Raw genomic sequence first — 18,528 nt, 5'->3', positions numbered from 1 at the left:
CCGAAGAAAGGAACCCAGGCTGAACGCCTTCTGCGTGCTGCCAGCCACACTGCAAAAAAGAATGACCCAACCCAACCCAACGCGATCGACCAACCGTTTGCTTCCAGTGTCGTGTCCGCCCTGCCGCTGCCGGTTAATCAACAGCGACACAGGAAGCATCCCAGAAGAAGAGGAAGAAGAAGAAGAAGAAGAGAGAGATGGCTGGCTTCGTCGGGAACGTGCGTGTGTGCGCTGCGGCGCGCCCACGTGTAGTGTAACGTGTCGCCGACCACGCATGCATGGACCGCGTTGTAAAATACTGTGCCAACTTCTTCTCCGTGCAGGACTCGACTTTTAAGTCCAAGGAAGGAAGAAAGCCAAAAGTACACAAAAGCACAATCCAAATTCGAAATACACAAGCACGCCTTCTTATTTTCAAAAAAAAAAAAAACACAAGAACACAAAACAAGATCGTGATTTATCCGTTGGGTGGGGTCGGATATATAGAACGTACCGAGTGACATGTTTCTCCATCGATCAGAGCCAACGTGCTTGTGATTCATCACTCAAAGTGTGGGTACCCCCACAGAATTATGCTGGCACTGGATCTAACATTCCCAAAGAAAGCGACACGTACAGACGAGTACGTTACGGGCGTGGGAACGGAGCAGACGGAAATGCGCCAGCCGCGGGTTACCATCACAAGTGCAGAACCATGCATGCATGCTTCTTCGGGGCTGGATGGATGTAGCCAATCATGGTGATGCTAAACGCAATCCATTCAAGGTACTACAGTCGTACTACATGCATGCATGGTCCCGTGATCGCCGTTCGAACACAAGGACCGACCATGACACATACATATTCCGTCCGGTCCGGTCCGGTCCGGTCCGACGGAGATAAGCTCAAGGACGCGCACGGCGATCGCCATCCCATCCCTTGTACTACGTCTCTCTCGATCTCAAATCCGATTGCTCAACGTGCAGGGCTCAACTCAAAGCACGTACGGCTGTAGTATGAATGAAAGCAGTAATTATAACCTGACAGCTGCCGCTGATCCCTCTTGGACTTGGCCATACACCGATACACGCTCTCCTGGACGCCGGAGATCGAGGAGATTCGGTCAGAGTCAGACCATGCGTTTTGGTCGATGTCCGGGATTAACTAACTATCCGATTGATATCCGTGTTGAAACGGTATTCCTTTATTCCCTTCCGAGCAGTTTCTTCTGCAGAGGATTCAATCCCGCGCAGTTAATCCCGAAACCATTGACCATAGATTTTCTTTTCTTTTTATATACTCTGCCGTGGAGAACATATACTAGATAGTATGTAAAGTTTAGTACAGTGTGAAACAATAGTATACTCGGTGCTGCCAGATGTTCACTTTCCAGTCTGTATTTCATACTGGCTGGCGATAGTTTATCATGCAATCAACAATTTCGCAATGCCGATGAAGTTAGCTCAAAGGTCGTTGTACACACATAGTAGCGCAATAGTTAGTGTCCTTGTTTGGCCAACAGTAACATATCCGATCGACCAACTACTAATATGTACTCCCCCCGTCCCCAAAACACTTATTTTGGGACGGAGGGAGTATCAAATAGGAAGGATATATTTATACAACTACACTAACTACACATCTCTTGTTATGTTTGGTAGGGATGTAATTTTTACCTTTATCTAGATTATATACGTACTAAAAGCATAACCCCAAAAAAGGAAGATGTAAAACCCGTCCAAACTACGGGGAATATCATGATCTACCTCAGCGCCAAACATAGCCTAAAACTTGCAGCTCTCAACATCCATAAATATCTCTTTTTGAAGAAAAAAATACATATAAATATCTCAAGACCATCGCCTTCCAAGGACTCTTTCAAAAGCAATATCTCTTTCAGAAAAAATCTCTTTCAAGATCACCTTCTAAGGAAGACACAATGTGAAATCACCTGTCGGTCCATATACTATCCACCGATTCAATGATGACCATGCTGATTTCCGTATCGCTACAAGGAAAATTAAACATAAAGGTTATCGTAAAATAAAACATAAAACTTCTTTTACAGGAGGTAAAAAAGGGTGGCTTCTAAACTGATCTTCCGCATACAATATCTATTTCTAACCTTTAAGACCATGTACAATGAATGGTGCCGAGAGAGGTGCTTGTTAAAAACCTTTTTTTGTTTTAAAGCACTGATGCCTAAGGAAAAATCGACTCATTTTCACAAGCACCTCCCTCAACACCCATAATCTGCTTATTGTATCTTTTTTGGGGGTGGAAACAAGCCTCCAGAATGCTCATGCTTCATGCATCACTGATCCGACCCAACCGAGCTTGATTGATTACCAACAAGCTCTACATTCATGTTCCACCATCCTCACCATGCCTAGCAAGGTCCTCACTATTTTCATCTCTTATAACCTTCCATTGTTCATGTCCACTCAACAACCTATTCTCTTCTTATTACTATGATGTACACTGCAACCACCTCCATCACCCTTGTTGAGCCTTGGTTGCATCGTATGTTCCTCTACAGGGAGAGGAACTATTATTTGGCATCTATATGGCCCTTGTTCAAACCTACAATCGTAAAAACGTTATTGCCAACAGTTACATCCATTGAGAAAAATAGTAATCTTCTTCTTTTTCTCATTTGTGTAGTGATAGTTAGAACAACTCTTGCAGACTCCGTGAATGGGAAACCTCTATAATAATAGTTCTCGAGGGCCGTCCTCTAAAACCAGTTTTGATGCTTTTAGAGTGCACTATCTTGTAGACACCCTAGAATGCTCACCATGTATTTCTTCTATCTTGTGGAGCCCATTCATCAATGAGGAGGTGAAGGGCGACGAAAAAGAAAGGTGTGGGAGCCCCTCTACGGTTCTGGCGACGCCAACATCATCTTCGGTAGTAGTGACCACACACGAACGGAGACTACGTTGGCATGATGTTGCGAGCGGGAAGCGGCGAGAGGTCGTGGGGAGGACGGGAATGGAATGGGGGGGGGGCAACTCCATTCGTGTAACAACAACGAGGAAGTGGCGCAACATTGACTCGAGCGACAAGCCAGGAAGGTAGGACCACCCTTGGTCCTGCTTGTTGTTCCCTTGGCCCCCGTGGAGGCCTTCCTGTTAACTCGATTGCATGTGGGTGGTAGCAGTTGGAGGGTGGGTCCGTTATAGGGAGGGGAATGTAGTGCAAGGGTGTTGTTTAACGCCGAGGAGGGGGGGGTGAATGAAATGGGTGCAAAAACCAAGGTGTGGGAGCATATTAATGGTTGCATTGGTGCCCTCACGACCATCCCAAAACCTCGCACCTGCTCGTCGTTGTCATGGAGGACGATGACCACGACCACGTCTTAGCCGTCGTAGCCACAACTGATTCCGGTCCATGCACCTGTTGCTCCTCACCGTTCACGATGCTCCATGAAGTGAAAGCTGGACGTGGAGAAGAGGGGTGGTGATGTGGAAGAGGGGGCAGTGGTGGCGATGCCAACGCCATCTTTGGTGGTGGTGACCACACAGGAGCCGAGACCGCGTCGGGATGACGTTGCGAGGGGGAAGTGACGAGAGGTTGTGGGGAGGACGGACAGTGGGTGTGAGGAGGTTATTCACCTCCCTGGGTCCCCGTGGCGGCCTTCCCGCCAACTCAATTACACGTGTGTGGTGGTAGTTGGTGAATGGTTGTTTTTTTAGAAAGGGGAAGGTGAATGGGTGTTTTTTAAGGGGAGAGAAAGGAGGGGGAGGGGGGGGGTGAATGGGTGCCGAAAGAGGGGTGTAGGAGCCCATTAACGGTTGTGAATACGCCAACATCGTCTTTGGTGTGGTGACCACAAAGAATCCAGGGCAACGTCGAGCAATAATCGACAGGAGGTTGTGGGGAGGACCAGAAGTGCCCGCGGGAAGTTGACCAACTCCATTCGTGTAGCGTCGGCGAGTAGTGACGGGAAGTGGGGGCAACGGTGACACGAATGCCTACGTAGAAAGCCTACTAAAAGTAGATTAAACGTGTATAATACAATTTTTAGAGGTTAGGAGAGTGAGCTTTAGCCTTTTTTCGGCAGTATACATACAAGACAAATCCATAGGCAAGCAGGGAATTCTTTTTGTCGAAGAAATCCTTTTTGTTCCATTTGGCAAGTGCAATGTAGCTATTCCTAGTACAAGACGAATATTTCAGTTAAAGAGTTTCCCCCAAGAAAAAGGATTGTTCACTTGGAGCATTTGAATTCCAAATCCGTAATATCCTCTCTGGTCGCAATCTCCTTCGTTGTCTGATTGTCTCCTCCTTGAGACCCCACGCGCCGCACAAAAAGAACACGAAACGCCACGCACCACCAAACGCACCATCGCCGATTCCCCCCAATCGAAGCACACACAAATCCAAAGCCAAGAGAAGAAGAGCGGAGAGAACTGCGGTTTGCCCCCCGCCCCCCCCCCCCCCCCCCCCCCCCCCCCAAACCCCCGCGCCCGCCGGGTCGCCGCCGTCATGGAGGACGATGACCACGACCACGACTGCGACCCCGACTCGGCCCCGCGCCCGTGCTGCTCCTCGCCGTCCGCGGCGGTCCGGTGGCGGCGCTCCGTGAAGCGGAAGCTGGGCGAGGAGAAGCAGGGCGGGGGCGGGGGCGGGGACGGGGACGGGGAGGAGGAGGGGGCGGGGGCGCGGGTGGAGGCGGAGGAGGAGACGGCCGCGCTGCGGGAGGCCCTGGCGGCGGCGCAGGCCACGGCCGCGGCGCTGCGGGGCGAGGTGGAGGAGGAGCGCCTCGCCGCGGCCAGCGCCGCCAGCGAGGCCATGGCCATGATGCTGCGCCTGCAGCGGGAGAAGGCCGAGGTGCAGATGGAGCTGCGCCAGTTCCGCCGCTTCGCCGACGAGAAGATGGCGCTCGACGCCGCCGAGATCGACCACCTCCGCGGCCTCGTCGCCCGCCGCGCGCGCCACCTCGCGCGCGTCCGCTCCAGGCTCCACGCCTACCAGCAGACCTGCCTCCGCCTCGGCATCCCGCTCCCCGACGCCGACGACGAGGCCGAGGGGCGGGGCCGTGGCCGTGGGGACGGCGGCGACGGCTTCCTCGAGGGCGAGGGCGAGGGCGAGGACGGCGACTACTACCCCGAGCTCCGCTGCTACAACGGGGAGTACTACTACGACGACGGCCTGGAGGGGAGCGAGGAGGATGCGGTGGGCGCGGATCTGGAGCGCCGGATCTGCCTCCTCGAGCACGGCCAGGATGGGGATATACTAGGTCAACCGTCCCTGGAGGAAGAGGAAGACGAGGGCGCCCACCTGTATGCAGATGAGGCATTGCTGCAGCCGGCTGGGCAGGAAACAAGCGGATTTTCTGCTGACGAGGTGTTACATGAGGAGACTGTCGAACACTGTGATGATGATGATGAGTTGCCAGAGTCTCCCATTGCTGGATATGGCGTCGAAGAAGGGGGAAGTGACGACGATGATTCTGGCAGTGGCAGCGACAGGGTCTACATGATCGACAAGGTGCATCAAGGTGCGGCAGCTCCTACCGCCAGGGTCCTGGACAAGTACGAAGATGAAGCGCTCGAGCCGGACATTAAGACGCTATACATGAGGCTGGAAGCGCTGGAGGCTGACCGGGAATCGATGCGCCAGGCTCTGCTGGGAATGCGCACTGAGAAGGCTCAGCTTATGCTTCTTCGGGAGATTGCGCAACAGCTAGCCAAAGACGCCGCTCCAGTTGGCACTGGTGCTGGGTTTGTTCCTGTTGCGCACCATTTGCCCAGAAAGCAAGCTGTAGGGGTCGCAGATACAACGGTCAGGGAAGACAAGAAGACAGCACTCGCCGGGACATTCTCCAAGCCCGTCTTGTTTAAGGTATGGTGATCTTCTATGCTGATATGACACTTACCTTTGCACTGAATGCATGTCTCAGTTGTTACCTTTACAAATTGGCTTTGCTTTATAGGTTGCATTAGAAAATTTATGGAACTGAAGCATTGGTGGTTTGTTAAAAATTTGATGTGGAGCATCTGTGCAGATTCGTTGATCTTGCAAGATTCAAATAAAAAAAATCATTAACCTTGCATGGGTTTTGGCCTAGAAGTTTGGAATGATGCTGAATGTTTGCCGCGCAATTTGTTTCTATTAACGTCCTGTCATAACCATGGTTCAAGCTGATTTTGGTACTGTCCTGTATAAGACCTAGTTCTAATTAATATAGGAGACTGAAAATATAGCAAATGCAGAGTTTTGGCAATTGATTAATTCCATCCACTAGTCACTAGTTACTTTTCTGCAACTCTTTTCAAACTTCCAAATTAGGACGAAGCCAAAATTGTATAGGAGTATGTAACCTTTGTGCTAGCGAGCACGTGTCTGTGGAACTAAGAATTTTTTGTATCTCCTACATACAAGCTTTGGGGGAACACTAAAGGGCTGTTTGAGTTTTGTCAAAAAAGGAGGGGGGGGGGGGGGGGGGGCTGTTTGGATGGTAGCCAGGAGTTACCCCACCAAAAATTTGGCATTGACCAGTAGGATTTTGGCCCACTTGGATGGAGGCCAAATCTTCGGAAGCCATGCCAATATAATTTGTTCCGCAGTTCAGATTTCATGTCCGCTTGGTGGTGAAACAGAGGCAGTGGATTCTCTCGCCAAAATATTGGCTCACCCTGTTTTTGTAGGGCCAGCCCAGACAGAATCGAAACTGCTCCTAATCTACAGATGTATCCTCTTGTATGTTTGCTGGCTCCCCTGCTTGCTCGCTGCTGTCCTAGCATTTGTCGTCGGCGGGTAGGCGGTGGTGTGATGAGATAGGCGTGCCAGGGATGGTGGATTGGCGGTGGTGGTCACACAGAAAGCCATGAGACCACCCTGGTTGTCTCATGGCCACTGTCATCCGATCCGCCATGTGAACGCTTCACCTTCTCCTGTGCCATCAGCAATGGCCAATGCACGTACGTGCGTATTTAATGAGGCATCCGTGGTGAAGGTGTGCCGCGCGGAGGGAGGGGGGGGCAAGCCAGGCAGCAAAATCTGTTTCTATCCCGTGTAGTCCTACCTGTTTTTGCTGATATCCTCTAAAGATCTAGTTCTAGTTGTTTTTAAAAAATGAGATAAAATTTTGCCAAATCACGCTGTTGGTAAATGATTAACTCTGAACATTTGGGTGCAATTAACATCAGAACGAAGCCAAAATAGGATAGTAATATAGAACCTCTGGATTGTAAGGTTGGTATATAAGGATTATTTTTGGTGTTCAATCGCAGCAGCAATGTGCGCGCCTTCTTACTTCACCTAGTGTTGTTCTGTTCTGTTTTATTATATTGCTATGTTGGACCCTGAGATGAATGCACCTTGTTGAAGTCACCATATGCTTACACTTTATTTCCACTATTCTTGAGGACAATAAAGCTTCTTGCCTTAGCTTAATGTTTGTCATCATCATCTTTTGCAGTGGGCCATCGCATTATTTTGCTCTTGGAAAAAGAAGCCATCACAAAGCAGGTATGAGAGCCTTCCGCGGGAATTCAGTTCATGATACATGTTTATTTTATCAATAAAGCCTCCTGATATTGATTGCTCATCTACTTTGTGGATAGGTATACATTTGGATTATCAAGTAACAATGTGGGTTTGCTCATACTCCTGGACAAGTGCCCTCGGATTCAGAAGACTCTCATGAGAAGAAAGTAAAGCCTATCTGAAGAATGTAAATAACATAGCCGTTGGTTGGGAAGTCTGCATCAAATCGCATTTTCTTATTCGGAGGTTGGGCGGAGATGGTGTTGTTTTAATTCTTTAGTTGTTGATCTCTCTTTGGCCCCAGGGCGGGATGGGGGATCCTTGTGCCATGATCCAGAAATTGTCAGTGTGGGTTTTGGGGGGTCGCTTTTGCTTATATTTCTCACCAGCAAAGGCTATATGCTTGTATAGTGCGCGTGTAGACGTGCAGTGATCGCTGGTTGTTTTACTTGCTTGAAGATTGATGACTGATGAGTTGATGTCAAGGAAATTAGCTGCGCATTCGTGCAAACTGTATCTGATGCGTCTTTTTTGCCAGTACAGAATCTGTTGGCGTGGTCGATTGGGTGAATTTTGCTTTGTCCCACAATTGTTGTGTATTCATGTGTGGTGCCATCATGTCATCATCTTGGGAGAAAAGCACGCTTTGGTGATTTATTATGTCTTTTCGGCAAGAAAGCTTTGCTCCTTCTGTGAACATTTGCAGAGCAGAAATTCGGTACTGCATGGTATGGTGTCATTTTGGACATTCTGAACACCGTGAGCAATTTGCGACAGGCTTGTTTCTAATTGCAGATTGAAACCACTCCCTCGGTAAAGAAATATAAGAGTGTTTAGTGACTACTTCACACGCGACATATGCTCGTACGATCCAACAGCGTTGTGCAGTTTGGTGGGACAGTGGGATATGCAGCGTCGCACTGAAATCGTATCATGGCAAGGTTCATTGCAGATGGAAGTAGGCACATGCTGAACAGACAAATCGGTACGACATGTCGAAATCAACAGAGTCAGGAGTACTCAGCTAGCAGGGGATTGCATCTAATTCCAGCTGGTTTCTTGAAGGAATTCCGTGTTCAAAAGCAGAGACCAAAGCAGTAGACAGGTAGGAAAAATTAGCAAAACTGAGCACAACAACCATTCCAAACAGTACAGAAGGTAGAAACAAAGGAATTGGTTGGATCGGGCTGTTTCCAGGTCTGACCAGGTGGGCAGCAACATAAAGAAAGCGAAGGGAACATGCTTCCCCTGGCCTCCCTGGTTATGTCAGTCTCTGCTATCTTTGGGTACATCTTCTTGCTTGGTTGGTAGAGTAATGATCAGTAGCAAAGTAGCAGTCAATGGATCAAATCTGCTAGCTTAGAGGAATCTTGACGCTTGAGACTCGAGCGCTGCCGGATGGTTATTGACGGTCGATATGTCACCAATGTAAGCAAAGAATGGCAATGCCGGGGTGGTTCAGATACCCATCGACAGCATGGCCTGGGACTCCCAGTATTCTTTGGATTGCTTCACCATCTCGGTCCGCTCCTCGCGTAGCCTGCATCTCCAGTAATCTTTGCACCTGATCAAGCAGTAGATGCGAATCAGAGATGGAAAAATGTGTGGTTTCTTTTCCTGAACTCTTGTTGCGCTAGGGAGAGCTGGTTAGGTTTGAGTTTACCTGGTTTTGATGAGCAGGTCAAGTTCGTTCATATGCACGGCATGAGCAAACACGCCAACCTGAAGTATTTAAAACAAATTCAATTAGTCCGGACTGTATAGCAAGTTCATTCGTATCGGGCGGCACGAGCAAATGTGCACGGCGCGCAAACAATTATTACCATGGATACAAATGCTAGCAATACGGTGTTCTTGTTTACAGTGCAGTTGCAATGATATGATACATATAAAAGCACATAGGCTTGCTCGCATACCTCTCGGCATACAGGGCACTTGGCCTCTGGAGGTGCGCTCCTAACACCCTGGAAGATGTACACAGATGCAGCACCACATGCACAGCCTTTGCAGAAGAGGTGACCGCAGCTAAGCGCATATGGATTGAACAAGGTGTCCTGTGCAAACGGCAAAAATCATAAGTTGAAAAAATCTTTTAAAAAAAATCATACTTCTACAATTTATGGATGCAGAGGCTACACAAAAAAAGAACTTATATTGTAGCAATGACATTACAAGTGATGAACAAAGATGTACTGCTTGTTAGTGCAAACTAGTAGGTTAGCAGTTGCCGTTTTCATACTTAGGAACAAGGTCATTAAAGTATATAAGGAGGTGAAGAAATTTAACAAAAACAAAATCTTACCAAGCAAATTGGACAAGTTAGACTGTAGTCATATTTGATAGTTTCAGAAATGGCCATTGTCATTACTGGCTGTGTTCCTGTCAAGTCACAGGAAAAATTCTTGAAGAATCCGTTCTTGAAGAACCCTACTGGTTCATCAATGTCTGAACTATCACAGTTCAGATGGAAAGCACCCAGCTCGATCAGCCAAGGTGACTGCAACAGTTCAGTATGCTCACTTTGCATCTTGCTCCTGAAATCTCTACCGCTAACAGAGCCATGTACCTGCAAAATCAACAGCATGTCAGCAGGAAGATCCTGAAGATGCACAATGACAGTTGAGAGACAAGCAAATTACTTTGTCATATTTCTTGAGAATTTTGCGAATAGCAATAGCATTCATAGTCACATAGTTGACTAGCAGTCTGCCTTCTTGAACCATGATTTGTTGATCATCTATGAAGCATTGACGTACGCGCCATATATACCGTTGCAATCCTGAAGGAACATGAAGATTTAGAAGATGCTGTACTCTAGAGCTGAAATAGCCAGCTATATCTGAAGTCTCCTTGGTGAGTTCTGTAAAGAACATCTGATCACACACTGGACAAGAAGATATCACAAGTCAGGATACCAGTAGCACAAGGAGTAGACTCGGTAGAAAAAAAAATGTGAAAACAGTAAGTGTAATATCAACCAAATCAAAGAAAACAAAGATAACTGGTCTGGCTGTAAATGTAGATCAGCAGCACTAAAATCTGTAAGGCTTCACAGCTATCAAATGGACCTGATAAACAGGGAACCAAATATTCTAGAAAGTGAAATTAGATTCTCCCTCACGCAGAAAGGAAGAATGGCAGAAAACTAGAGCACCAGATTGCACAAATGGAAATCGGACCACCTAATCTTTGATAAAAAGGGGAGATTTACTGCCGGTATCCTTTTTGGTGCTTCTAATTTGCAGAGTATAACAGATAGTGAGCTTAAACATCATTTGGCGTATACAAAATACTTTTATTATTATCAGAAGATATGACTGCCCTAAAATTTTCTTAGTTCTACATCAAATTTACATCCTGGACAGGACTTCGCACAAAAGGGAAAGATGGGATAATGGGTAGCCACTAGAGGCTGAGCATACATGTGCAAGAATTGCAGTCGCAAGCATCTGAAGAATCGTCGCTCCTGTCCTCCTGCTGCTCACCGTTGGTGCCATCTGCTTGCAATGAGCGATCGAGTCGGCATCGCTTCAATACCTTCTTGAGACGTTTGTACTCTACATGGGAGCATTTAGCAAGATATTTGTCCTGCTCTGCCCTGAGGTACTCCTCATATATTGAACCAAACTTCATCTTGCTTACCGAAAAGCCTGAAAAAATAGGTAGAGCCAAGCATTCGTGAGGAAACTATGTTGGAAAGTTAAAAGAGTTGATGCACAGTGTAAAGCAACAGTAAATCAAGCACACTACTGTATACTCAATATGATTGTAACTGCAATCAGGGTTTTTGTTAACAGTCGGAATTTTTCGGTAACCAGAGTTAGTGTTACCAGATGAAATTTCCAATTTGGACAGAACTTTATGTTAACAAATGTCGTCAAACTCCATACTAAAATTCCAATAATTCATTGGACATTTAAACTTTTGCAGTCCAGTAACATAAATCCTGGTTGCAATATCATCTCTGTAAACCAAGAAAGGATGTTTCAGATGTACTCTTTATATGCAGTAACCATTTAATATGAATATGAGTCTTGAATCAATTTAACCAAATTTTAGAAAACAGGCTTTCGCTTCGTTTACAGATAAAGCGACCACGCTCAGATTATTTTACCCAAACTAACACAGATTTGCACAAACTAAGTAACCAATTTAAACAAGGAAATCACACTCTCTTGAGGAATAACATATACTTATAATAATAAAAAAACTTGCATGCATTAACTGAGAGTCTGTGACAGATACTGAGATGTGATCATATATGTGCATCAAGAACATCCGAAAGACAGACAGAGACTTCTTCAAAGAAAAAAAAGGAACAGACCAACTGTGCACCAAGTGGATCGGCTTACAATAAGACGAGAGCTGACTTTCAGTCAAAAATGAAAATAATGGAGCGTGTGACACCAGCCAGAAGAAGGTATCATCACTATCCGGCTGTGAAAGAACGGGGTACCCATCTCCCCAAGGTTCAAATATATACTGTAAGTTAACTGGACAATAACAAGCCAAGGAATCTGACTTTATTCAGAGGTTGAATAGCTTAACCCACCGTTAACTTAAACCCCAGCTCAGCAAGAATCCGCAAACAGGAATAGAATAATTCATGAATTGATGTTTATTCCTCGGCATCGCGACGAATTAGTGTTTGAGACACAAGAGAAGACTGAAAAGCAATGGAAAGGTAGAGAAAGAGGAAAGCCATACACAGCTTACGACATGGACTAAGCGAATCTGTTCTGCAGGAATCGAACTATTATAACGATCGAGATAAAAAAAATTACTCGTTATCATAGTTGTCACGGAGATTTGCACAAACGAAGTAACTAATTTAAACAAGGAATCACACTCTCTTGAGGAATAACATATATATACTTATAAGTTATAATGAAAAACAGACTTGCATGCATTAACCTAGAGTCTGAGACAGATATTGAAATGTGATCATATATGTGAATTAAGAGTATCCAAAAGACAGACACAGACTTGTTCAAAGAAAATAAAAAAGAAACAGAATAAGTGTGCAAATAAGACGAGGGTTGACTTTGAATAATATAAAATGAAAATAACTGAACTCGTATCACAGCGGCGAGGATAAGACACCATCACTGTCTTATTCTGAAAGAACGCCGGTGCCCACCCCCCCAAGATTCAAACATTATATATTAGGTTACTAACCGGATAACAACAAGCCAAGGCATTTGACTTTATTCGGGGGCTGAGTAACTTAACCCACAGGTAAACCCCGCCTCAGAAGGAATCGGCAAACTGTGAGAGAATAATTCATGAAGTGATATTTATTCCTTGGCATTGCGGCGAATGAATGTTTGAGCTAGACAGAAGAGAAGACTGGAAAGCACTGGAAAGGTGCAGAAATTAAGAGGAGAAGCATACGCAGCCTAGGACATGGACTAGGCGAATCTATTCCCGCAAGAATCGAACTATGATAACGAGATAATAAAAGGAATAGCAGAGATGTATCCGCACTTTCTTGTCAGTTTCTCATGGTCCCGCGCGCAGACGTACGGAGGGAGAGATAGCGGATTCGGGGGCGCAGAAACACGAAGCCTCAAGAAACGATCCTTGATTGCTCCTCGAAAGGAAATGATGATGATACTTATTGGAGAAGGAAACGCACGGGCAAGGGGATCGTGATGGATTGATCAATGGACAAGTTAAGGGAACGGCGAAAGAATGGAGCGGGCAAGAAGAGGCACTACCAGATGGCGCAGCAATAATGAATGGGGCGGCGGGGCGGGGTTAATACCTGCATGGGTGGGCGGGCCGGATAGAAGAGGAGAGGAGGCGGCGGCGGCCGAAGCGAGTGGACGACGACGGAGCAGAGCACGAGCGGGAGGCGCGCAGGCAGAGGAGAGGTGGAGCCCCGCAGTCGCACTTGGCCGGCCTTTAATGGCGGGCGGCGGCGAGGCGGCGGGCACGCGTCGCGTGGGCAGCGCGGAGTGGAGGCGGTCGGCTGGGGCTGGGCTACGGTAGGGTGTGGGGTGGGGGTTGTGGGTCGGTCGTGCCGCGCTTGCTTTGCTTTGGCTGGGTTGGGAGGGGAGGGGAGGGGAGACTCAAATCAAATCGCACTCCGCTCCGCCTTTCTCTCTCCTTCCGCTGTCGGTTCCGCGTCGGGCTTTCCCGTCCGTCCCGTTTTCCCACCTGGCCGGGCCCACGGCCCAGGGTCGGAGCAGGAGATAATTGGATTGGACCGGCAGCTGTTCCGTTCCGTTGCTTGTTTCTTCTCTTCACTCATCTAAAAAAAAAGTTGCCCTCAAAAAAAAAATCTAAAAAATAGTTTATTCTCTTCACGTGCACGGCAGCGTGGCGGCCGGCCGACGGCCTCCGGTGGCTGTCATCCATCCATCGACCGAGATCTGAGTGAGTAGGACGTACGTAGTTTGGTGCATGCGCAATCTTTTTGTTTTGGATTTTATTATTATCTATCGTGACTAGAACGGCTGTAGCTACTAGCTAGCTGCCCAGCTAGGGCTTTTTAGCGCGGAGCGGAGCACCTTGGACGGATTAGCCGCGGCCCGGGCCCGCCCCGTCCGTCGCCGCCGACGTGAAAGGATTGGTTTGTTTGGACTCTGCTACTAGTACTAGTGGCGGCGACAACCCTAAACGTGGTCATCATCAGCGGCAAGAAGGATGAACGAAAGCAAGCTTACGTACACGCGTGCCGGTCGTTGCATCCTACTTCCTCTTCTCCACTGGAAGTCTGCAACCACCACCCCGCTGCGGATGTGAACATGTGATCACATATGTTGAGCCAGCTATCGGTTGCGGTTCAGGTTTTTTGGCTCCCCCTACTTACTAGTACTACTTCTGTCCCATAATGTAAGACATTTTTGCAGTTCACTTTGAACTCCAAAAACGTCTTACATTACGAGACATTACATTATGAGACGGAGGGAGTAGATTGTACTGTACGTACCCCTGGAATTGGGAAAAGGCGACAAATGCTAGGAATAGATGTAAGGCTTGGTACGTGGACAGCTGTTTTCACTCGCCCTGGAATTTTCTACGAGTATCCAGGAATGCATCCGATTTGTCAGTCATATCCGGATGGGGTCACCTATGTGGATTCAGTACTCTCTCTCTCTCTCTCTCTCTCTACAAGACATGTCAGTGCTTCTGCGAAAGGAAATGGCAGATCAACCCCCTCACCGGAGATCAAGTCTGCTCATCTACTATCAATCCCCACTTATAAAAGCACCTGTTTGGTGAATCCAAATAATTTAGGCCATTCAACCACGTACGAGTATATCCAACGTCTCATGCTGTTGTAATGATGTATCTATCGCATCATCAATAATTTAAAAAATAAATACTAATTGCAATAATTATGATTTGAAATCGACATCAAGTACACTAAACACAGCTAATCTTGTAATCAACATTCATTGCGGCTAATCTTGGAAATAATATTACAATCAAATGAGCGCTGACTATGAATACAAAGTAGAGTATTGAAAGCATCAAACCAAGCAGATGGTGAATACCCATTCCTTCCAGAATAAAAAATTTTATGTTCCCCGCAAAAATATATATTTTATGCTAACTGGATACTAAAAGGCCAAGGCATTTGACTCTCAGAGATTGAGTTGCTAACCAGCGACCTTTTTCTTTAAAAAAACACCGCAAAAGTAAAGAGAACTAATCCGCAGCGGGGTTTCGTTCATTCCCCCATCTTGGCATTGCAGTGAAGTTCAGTGGCTTGAAACACGATACAAGGCTGCAAAGCAACAACAACTACAGCCTAGCTATGGAGTACTACAGTACACAAGACAACAAAGAAGACGACGAAACTAACACGGCTGGGGCATGCAATGTGATACGGACTGCTGGTAGTAGTAAGCGAATATATTCCTCCAGAGAACAAAACGAGGTTAAGAAGCATGGGACTGTACACTAATTTGTTGTCGTCCGGCGAGATACTACTGTAACTGGATTCCAGAAAGCAAATTATGTATGAGAGCTTATTTAAATGGGTTGAGAAAACAAGTGGTGAATGGTGATTGCTCCTGGAACCGGCCACGCCGCAACGCAATGGACGCACCGCGAAATCCTACGGATAGATAGATGAGTTCGTAGACACCGACCAAAGAAGACGTGGAGCATATATATGAAGCGGCGTAGAGATGCGGCCAGAAGCCGCAACCAACCATGACGGCGATGGAGCGGTGGCAGGAATGAATGCATGCATACCTGCGACGGGAGGCAATCAAGGCGCGAGAGAGACCGGCGTCGAAGGCGGTGGTCGCCCGTGACCGCGACCGTGAGGTGAGGAGGAAAGGCCGCCGCCACCACTCGGCTTTTAATGGCAGACGGGCGGGGGCGGCGGCGGGAGGTAGAGGCGCTCGGGGGACGGGGGCACGGACGAAACCAAACTTTTGCTCCTCTCCTCTCCTCTCCTCTCCTCTCCTCTGTGTTTTTCTGGCTCGGTGGACTGGACTGCCCGCTCCGTTCCGCGTTGAGTTTGTAGCTGCCCTTCTCCAGCTGCCTGGTGGGCCCCAGCTGGGTCTTGTTACGTTGCTTGCTTGGCTTCGCTCGCGCGCTTGCTTCCCCGTTCCATTCACGCACGCGCAAAAAATGTTTGACGTTCCGATCCGACGGCTGTCCTGTCATCCGGATCCAACGTCTGGCTGTCTTTCTTCTTCACCAGAAAGGGCGGTGATGGCTACAAGAGCTAAGAAGAATGGGATTGCTTCGGATAACATTTATCTTTTTTTAGCTAGCTAGGGCGGCGGCTGCTGTCTGGCCTAGCCGATAGGCCAGGAGCCGGAGCACTCTGGCCGGATTAGCGACGGTATCGGCCCACATGGCTGCCGCTTTAGGATGATGGTCATCATTAGTTTAGTGGCCAACAAAATCATGATTACCGCACCGCACCCGCAGTAGGAGCAACGGGCGGATGCGATGGAATGGCTTCCCTACCACAAAGACGTGGGCAGGCCACAACGGCTCCTCCTTCTCCCCGCCTACACCAAACCAGTGATAACGATCAACTCCCCTCCTTGGCTTACATTTGTTCATTGCTCATGTTTTTTTTTTCTTTCGAAAAGCCCAAGGTCATATGCTAGATAAAATAAGCCTTTATTTTTTACTTTCTTATGAGAATGAAAAGTTACAGGCAAGTCCTTGAAAAAAAAGAAAACGGAGCCATACTCGTCTCATGGTCTATATATATGGAATGAGAGAAACACGCGTGCTTTCCGCAACAAAGGAGCGCCACCGTCAATCTTACTAGACAACATCAAGAAGGGGCTCGTGGCTTGGGCCAATCCCTCCTCCGCTAGTCCCACCGTTCTCCTTTCATGTCTCTGGCATTCTACTTGAAGTTTCCTCTGTCACCTTCATCTCTGTCGCCCCCGTCCCCCCCCCCCCCCCCCCCCCCCCCCGCGTCTCCAAGACCCTCTCCTCCTCATATCAGGGATGCCCACCTCTTTCTCCTTCATGTCAGGTCGCCACCAACTTATTTTTTGTTTTCCTCATCTCTGTCGCCGGTACCTAAAAATGAGACCCTCCTCCCCTCCCCCCCCCACCCCCACACACACACACACATAACATGGACCCCCTCAACACCCTCATAATGGTGTTTTCTTAGATGCACTCATGATGGTGTCTATAGAGTAGAGAAAATGGAGGCTATAGCAGGAGTTGCTCTATGCAAACTACTCACAACCGACCGTCTCACAAAGCAGGAGAGTGTGAGCCGCGGCACTATACAAGAAGCATATGAGGAGGTCCAGCCCAAGCAGACCAAATACTCCACTACTGATTCATCCCTTGATGCAACCCGTCCAGCCTATCATGAGGTACGTGACCGTAACAAAAAATTGTAAAGAAAGCGTGAATGTAATGAGACCCATGTTAATCCTAATGCCTCTTCCATCAGTTGATCGTCACTACTTCAGATATTGCTATCGGTGGCAGACACAAATGGCTATCAGCAATGGGCATCTGTAGCCATCTGCCACTGGTATATACCTTACGTATAAGATAAATCAATAACCATAAATATGTTCATATGTTTCTCCCCACTAGAAACATATATCTCTCATCTTCTATTTTCTCTATTGCTATGCTTTGAAGTTCGATAAGCTTTGATGTGTGTATCTCTCCCCCTTTGAAATCAATTTCCAAGAAGGGTTTATTCTTCTTGTTTTTGTAGGTCAAATGGTAAGGGGCCTGGACTTGCACATGAAGCAGAATTATAGTTGGAAATTCTTTGTAGAGGAGGATCATTGAGTGGAGCTGGAGAAAATAGATGTAACTTTCTTGGCAAAACATTCTTCTTCTTATGCACTTCAGTGTCTCCAAAAAAATATTAATTGGAAATTCTGAAGCTTCAACAGAGGCTTGGATCTTCTGATTGATTACATTGGTGTCACAGAGCCAGTTCTTGTCGGTCAAAATGAAGAACTGCTATGCATTAGTTAAATTTGACATGGTGCCACCAAGGAGTTTTGATCGGAGAGACCAATTGCACATGATAAAGTAGGTTTTGTCAAGACTTAGCTCACTTTGCAATTATACCAGTAATGGATTTGCAATGAATTGATTGAGAAAATAGAAAGAAGATAAAATCAAAGAAGTTTTGGGTTTTTTATGAAAGTTTTTTTCCAAATGAGATCACAAGAAAAACATGAACATAAAAGACAAATATGAAACACAAAAAGAAAGGAAATGCAAAAATTCAACTAAGACAGGGTCAGCCACTAAGTCATCTATATTTGAGTACATTGACTTAGGAGTCAAGTGAGAACACTTGATCATAGGTTGTACTCATCGTTTAAGCTCAAATGGGGTTGACATTTTTCGCTTAAGCATTTCAATGCATTCACATCTTCTAGAGTTGCTGTGGCTCATGACTTGGAGTAAAACTTCTCTTAGATTTGAGGAATTACATTGGGGTTTGTTGTTGACGATATCGTGAGTTGAATTTGTTGTGGATGCACAAGGACGATGATGTCCACCATGAGTTGGGAGCAATCCATTGAAGTTGAAGTTCATCTTCCTAATTAGTCATGCAAGGAACAACATGTA

General features: G+C 47.0%; 2 protein-coding genes across 6 annotated transcripts; one reads left to right on the top strand and one right to left on the bottom strand.

Moving 5' to 3' along the window:
- Positions 1-4,430: 4,430 nt before the first annotated feature.
- Positions 4,431-7,992, top strand: LOC109740991 (myosin-binding protein 7). Its single transcript, XM_020300063.3, has 3 exons — positions 4,431-5,829; positions 7,409-7,458; positions 7,554-7,992. Exons 1-3 carry the CDS (start codon positions 4,471-4,473, stop codon positions 7,645-7,647), a joined length of 1,503 nt encoding a protein of 500 aa, XP_020155652.1. The 5' UTR covers positions 4,431-4,470; the 3' UTR covers positions 7,648-7,992.
- Positions 7,993-8,496: 504 nt separating this feature from the next.
- On the bottom strand, positions 8,497-15,941 carry LOC109741003 (probable E3 ubiquitin-protein ligase BAH1-like 1). 5 transcript variants are annotated; one of them, XM_040390850.3, is made up of 8 exons: positions 15,688-15,933; positions 10,899-11,126; positions 10,116-10,360; positions 9,997-10,042; positions 9,779-9,855; positions 9,393-9,530; positions 9,140-9,198; positions 8,497-9,040 (listed from the first exon to the last, which is right to left on the bottom strand). In XM_040390850.3, the coding sequence occupies exons 2-8, from the start codon at positions 11,107-11,109 to the stop codon at positions 8,935-8,937; spliced, it is 882 nt and encodes a 293-aa protein (XP_040246784.1). In that variant the 5' UTR covers positions 11,110-11,126; positions 15,688-15,933; the 3' UTR covers positions 8,497-8,934. The 5 variants fall into 5 exon arrangements, with proteins under 5 accessions (XP_040246784.1, XP_020155669.1, XP_020155670.1 ...); XM_020300080.4 differs by having other exon boundaries at positions 9,779-10,042; positions 15,688-15,941; XM_020300081.4 differs by lacking the exon at positions 15,688-15,933 and adding an exon at positions 13,244-13,522 and having other exon boundaries at positions 9,779-10,042.
- Between the last annotated feature and the right edge of the window lie 2,587 nt (positions 15,942-18,528).

The sequence above is a fragment of the Aegilops tauschii genome, chromosome 5, assembly GCF_002575655.3.
Source record: "Aegilops tauschii subsp. strangulata cultivar AL8/78 chromosome 5, Aet v6.0, whole genome shotgun sequence".
In the NCBI taxonomy this organism is placed as follows: domain Eukaryota; kingdom Viridiplantae; phylum Streptophyta; class Magnoliopsida; order Poales; family Poaceae; genus Aegilops; species Aegilops tauschii.
The sequence above is the reverse complement of the archived record's forward strand: the minus strand, read 5'-3'. Positions and strand labels throughout refer to the sequence as shown.

Bases quoted from the DNA above. Each gene is read 5' to 3' on its own strand.
- LOC109740991 (XM_020300063.3), top strand. From the start codon at position 4,471: ATGGAGGACGATGACCACGACCACGACTGCGACCCCGACTCGGCCCCG. The intron at 5,830-7,408 runs GTATGGTGATCT...CATCTTTTGCAG, and splicing joins CCAAGCCCGTCTTGTTTAAG to TGGGCCATCGCATTATTTTG. The intron at 7,459-7,553 runs GTATGAGAGCCT...CTTTGTGGATAG, and splicing joins AAGAAGCCATCACAAAGCAG to GTATACATTTGGATTATCAA.
- LOC109741003 (XM_020300080.4), bottom strand. From the start codon at position 11,109: ATGAAGTTTGGTTCAATATATGAGGAGTACCTCAGGGCAGAGCAGGAC. The intron at 10,043-10,115 runs GTAATTTGCTTG...TTGATTTTGCAG, and splicing joins TTCTCAAGAAATATGACAAA to GTACATGGCTCTGTTAGCGG. The intron at 9,199-9,392 runs GTATGCGAGCAA...TAAATACTTCAG, and splicing joins AGTGCCCTGTATGCCGAGAG to GTTGGCGTGTTTGCTCATGC.